This window comes from Saccostrea cucullata, unplaced genomic scaffold (genome assembly GCF_032062105.1).
Source record: "Saccostrea cucullata isolate Sc308-1 unplaced genomic scaffold, CSIRO_AGI_Scuc_v1 ctg19124, whole genome shotgun sequence".
In the NCBI taxonomy this organism is placed as follows: Eukaryota; Metazoa; Mollusca; class Bivalvia; order Ostreida; family Ostreidae; genus Saccostrea; species Saccostrea cuccullata.
Window position 1 is genome coordinate 3,779 of NW_026939443.1, and position 5,339 is coordinate 9,117.

Below are 5,339 nucleotides of genomic sequence, written 5' to 3' on the forward strand. Positions count from 1 at the left end.
ATTCTTAGGCCTAATGATAACAAAACATTGAAATTTAATAGCCTCAAAATAAGTAAATGTCATCATAACCTGCGTAGTTACTGTTAGTATGCAATACTTAAAAAAAAAAATCATGTTTATGCATATGGGATCCCTATGTCTCATGATAGGTCTCTGAAAAAATTACACAAAGTGGATTACACAAAAAAATGATACACATAACACTAAGTAATATTTGAGCATATATGATTTATTGTTGCCAAACTGTCATCATTGAAAGTTTTATTATATGCACAGCTTGATATTACTTTGACTGAAATCCTTTAGTTCAGGGGAAACATTCTGTTATAAATGATCATTGGGTTATTTTCTCATACTTGTGCACATTGTTGTGAAATTTTCTCATTTTGACTTATTGATGACTACATGCATTGGTCGAAAACTCCCCTTTAAAAATAAGTATAAAATGTGCTCTTAGGGAATAAACAACAATATTTTTTTCGGGATGATATAATCTACTTACAGTTTGCAGTCACATAAGCATTAGTTCTCTGCCAATTAAGCTCGGAAAGCTCAAGATGTTCTGTGTATTTCTCCTTTCCGTTTTGCCCATCTTGAAATAACGGATGTTCCAAAAAGAGGCTGTCATTCCCAAATTTACTTAATCTTTCTTCGCAAAACAGGTCTACTTCTTCATTGCTTGCCTCAATGGTGAGAGCTTCAGACTGATTCTTAGGGCGAACCAATTGCAGGATTGCATCAAGATTGCAATGTCGCATTATCTTCTGGGGATACTTTTTGTAGCATGCATGAAAGGCGCATATATAAAGAAAGTTATGCCAAAACACGATCACGTTTCCTTCTCTCTTGTTGTCTTCAGTTTTAACTAGATTCTTTTTATGTGACCACATCGGAGCGAGTTCATTTTTGTCCACTGTCTTTGTGTATTCATTAATATTTTTACAATTGGACAGTGTGCTCTTTGGAATGTCAAATGCACTTGCTATTTCTTGTCTAATTTCCGTTTTGTCATGATAGCCCACACAAACGATATATGGGAGCCAATTCCAGATTCTTTCACCTTCCATCAGCTCTTCAAAATGATTTCGAACTGCTTCCAGTGGCCCTACATCCTTTTTGAAAAAATCTGGTATCATTTTGTGATCCAGTCTCATTAGCTTTACGACTAGATATGTTCCGATAGGTACAAAATTTATTTCCGAAACTCGATCAAAGGACAAATTTTTACAATCACAGTTTTTATTTGAACATGAACTCTCAAGGGATTTTATTTCCTTTTCGATGGTTCGTATTTTGTAGCCAGAGCTAGAATCTAGGACCTGTCTTTCATTCTCTTTGATTAGAATCCCAGCCTATCTAAATGTCCTTTTAAATTATCTCTTATCTCTGTCGAAGCCCAATTACAAATCGTATATCTTTATGTGTTTCCACTTGCTTAACAATTTCTGATAGAATTTCCACAGTTTCCTGCCTTTCGCATGGGTTTTCATTCCATAGTCCACCCCATCCATCAATGAAATTCACAGATTTAGGTTTAAAAACTTTTTCAAAGGAAAGTTTGGAAAACTTGTCAGAAAAATCTAAGTAATTAAAGTATTTGGGACTCCATGTAGTACAATTTTCATATGCATCGCTTTTAGGATAATTTTTATATGCACCGGTTATTAATTTCCCAGCAAAAGGAAACAGAATTTCCAAGCTGTCCAATAACATAAATTACCTTTTTAGAATTCAGTTGGCGAACACCAATATCAATGTACTCAGCTGAAAAGAAATACATCGAGATAACGAACAGCATTTAAGCTTTAAAGTCCATTAAACAATACAAAATATGAGCAGAGCAAATGTGGACCTCCAAAACGTCAGAGCTGGGATCAGATGCCATGGAGGAGTAAGCATCCCCTTTCAAACGGTCAGACTCGCCTTGTGCCTCTTGTCATGACTGGGACATGACGGAAAAATCGACAATTTAGTGTTTAATGCATGCTTTTATTATCGATAGTCTGAGGGCCGTTCAAAAATTATGCAGACTGTGCTATTATTTACTCTTAGAGACGTCATATAGTTATGAAATTTCACAAAAATATGTATCTTAAAGATTCCAATAAATTTAAGGCAAAATGTCTGTATTTTAAATTCTACTAAAATTATCGGTATGTTGATATCGTTGATGGAGAGGTACGGCGCAATCGAAGATTTTGCTGCGCCGTGACTTAATGGTATGTCCTGAAAAATCACTCAAAATTAATACCAATTTAAAATATTTTGATATGAAATTTTATAGACAATATAAGTAAAGATTCTTTTAAATAATTTGTGAAATTTTGCCCGACTATGTCGTCAAATATTTCTTCGATCTGTGTAACAAGTCCGCGTAATTTTTGAACGGCCCTCGTATGCTATTTATATCAAGAAAAAGAAAATTCGCTTTCTTTGAACCAAAAATGTAAATGGAAGAAAAAATAATATGGGATTGCTACACTTACGTTTATCTTCTTCATCTTTTTTAATTAGTTTTTCTGATTGACGATGATCATTGACTGGATCGTTGTTCCTCCCGAATCTGGAGAAACCTAGAGAAAATATTTACATCCATTTAATTGTATTATGCATATTAAATGGATCACATTTGATAATTCAATTGCAAGAACAAAAATAAATTAAAAAAAAAATATGTACTATTATAAAAAATGGAAATTTTTTAATTTACAATTGTGTCTTAATATGAATCAAATCTAAATCTGACTAGAAATATGTCCATAGGACATGAATGCCCCGCCAAGGATATATTAGTAAAGCAACATGAAAATTCGTATGTGCATAATATTTGATCAGTTTGGTTGAGGTAGGGGTTATAGTTACTAAGGAATAAAAATGTAGGTCAGATCCAGCATTCGAAGCAAGTGTGGTGGTGTCCATCACTAGATGCATCATCCATGCAAGTATGGTTCAGGCAGGGCATATAGTTATTTGGGGAATGAAAATATAGGTCAGATCCAGCATCTGAGGCAAGTCTGAAAGTGTCCATCCCTAGTTGCATCACCCATGCAAGTTTGGTTCAGGTAGGGCTTATAGTTACTTTGGAATGAAAATATGGGTTAGATCCAGAATCCGAAGCAAGTCTGATAGTGTCCATCTCTAGATGCATCATTCATGCAAATTTGGTTCACGCAGGGCTTATAGTTACTTGGGAAATGCAAATATAGGTCAGATCCAGCATCCGAAGCAAGTCTGGTGGTGTTCCATTTTCTAGATGCATCATCCATGCAAGTATGGTTCAGGCAGATTATGTCAAATTATTAGATATCTGTCTGGAATTGTTTTTGTTCATATTTTTGAATTTCTGTTTTTTTCATAGCATTCCATTACCCCGGTATTTGAAATAATTTATAAGCTTTAACAAATATAATATTTGCAAAATAATGTTTTAAACATTTACAAGTATGTAGCCTTTATATCTGAGTAAACGTCATCTTTAATCTATATACCAGATTTTATTTCAAGATGTGTAACTTTTGCGAAGAAAAAGAACGGAAACAGCCAATTATTGTAATTTTCTAGTAAGTTATCTTCCATGCTGATATCTTTAACAGCTTAGTCAAATGAAACTAAAGTGGGATATGATGTTGCAGTTTTTTTTATTTTAGAATTTAGAAACAAGATCATATCTAAAATAACATACATGTGAATTAAAATAATACTCACAAGGCAGCGTTATTCGTCTCTTTTTTCATTACTACTATGACCATGATGATGATAACCAATAAGACAACAATTAACCCTATCGGTATGCCAATTTTTAAAGAAAGGGTGTTATCCTCGCTTCAAAAGAAAAAAACAAAGTTATGTTAAATTTAAAAAGGATTTGTGGTAAATCAAATTTGGAAAAAAGAAAAGAAAAAATGGCACAGATATGTAAATTATATTTCTTATAAAATTTTTAAAGAGATTTGTTTTCATTTTGTTCTTACATGTATAAGCACTTTAAATCATTAAAAGTAAACGTGCATGTAAATTTTCCTTTTTTATTGTGTTATTATTATTATAATTATTATTGATTTTTGGAAAAAAAGTTTAATAACTTAAACGTATCTCACATGTCCAAGTGACATATACCTTTTTGCTATTAGCTCTAATTGGTATATAAATAATTCACAGAAGCAAAGCGCATAAAAGATATTATACACGTATAGAGGTACGTTGGATCTTTGAATGAATTGAAAATGGCCATCATGACAAACCTCCATAAATTTGTTGTAAATTTGTGCTTTGATTACAGACATGATACAAGTTTATATTTATTTTTTTATATTGTAAAACGTAATGTAAAAAAAAATCTTAGGAAAATTACGGTTCTCTGTCGAAAGTCAGATATTGAGATTCAATTGACTTTGTATTAGTGAAAATATTGTAACATTTTGAAGTTACTTTAGGACTGGTCCTTATATGAATGTAAAATATGACACTTGTATTTGTACTAGATTTGTACTAGACGTAGCCTTATACGATTTCAGACAAATGCACTGCAGAAAATTTAATCCTTATGAAATAAAAAGGGGGTAATATTTTAAACTAGAGTTACACTGTTGAACCATCACTCAATCAAAGTTTCTCGTAGTTAAAACTTCAGTGCCATATATTTTACTGTAGAAATTGTCATGGTATCATTATAGTAAGTAGATACATGTATTTCAGTATAGCAGTAATTTTGTACCAGTAAAATAATAAGAAGATAAATTGAAATAAATTATGCATGTCAATACTGCATATAAATAGGTCGAAATTTGTGGTTTGAATTAACAATTTGATTGACATGAATGTGAAATAAAGAAATACCTTAATTGTCGATTTCCAAGAGCATTGTTTTTCTCATCGATATATCCATAACAGACTGGATCTAAGAAAAAAAAAATATTAAGAATTCATATTTTCTTATCAGTTATTTAAATTTCTTTTCAATATCGTACATCAAAATTAAGATGCTTTCATTTATAAATATTGCAATTTGATATGCCATCCAACACACTGCGGGTTTTCTTACATTTGTAAACTTCGTCACTCCTGAAGGCAGTATCAGGACAGCCAGTAGTATTACATGTCATCCAATGCAGATAGTCATCTTTTGTGAAAATTGGACAGTGTCCTAATAAAAGATTGTAAATAAGATTTAATTAATTATTTTAAGGAATAATGCTTGTTCGCTTAACAATACTATATACAGTGCTATATTCAAACAGGTATTCACATGTGAGAAAATTATGGATTGCAGGTTTCGCTATCTACTAGTATAACTAGTTGCAAACCTATCATTTTATTGTGTATTTATGTATAATGCTATC

The 5,339-nt window shown here is 31.9% G+C and overlaps 1 protein-coding gene across 1 annotated transcript; it reads right to left on the reverse strand.

Moving 5' to 3' along the window:
• Nucleotides 1–502: 502 nt before the first annotated feature.
• On the reverse strand, nt 503–1,232 carry LOC134253047 (uncharacterized; the record flags this gene model as incomplete). The annotated part of the gene is made up of 1 exon (XM_062735567.1): nt 503–1,232. A coding segment is annotated over exon 1 (652 nt), but the record flags the coding sequence as incomplete, so codon positions are not given.
• Between the last annotated feature and the right edge of the window lie 4,107 nt (nt 1,233–5,339).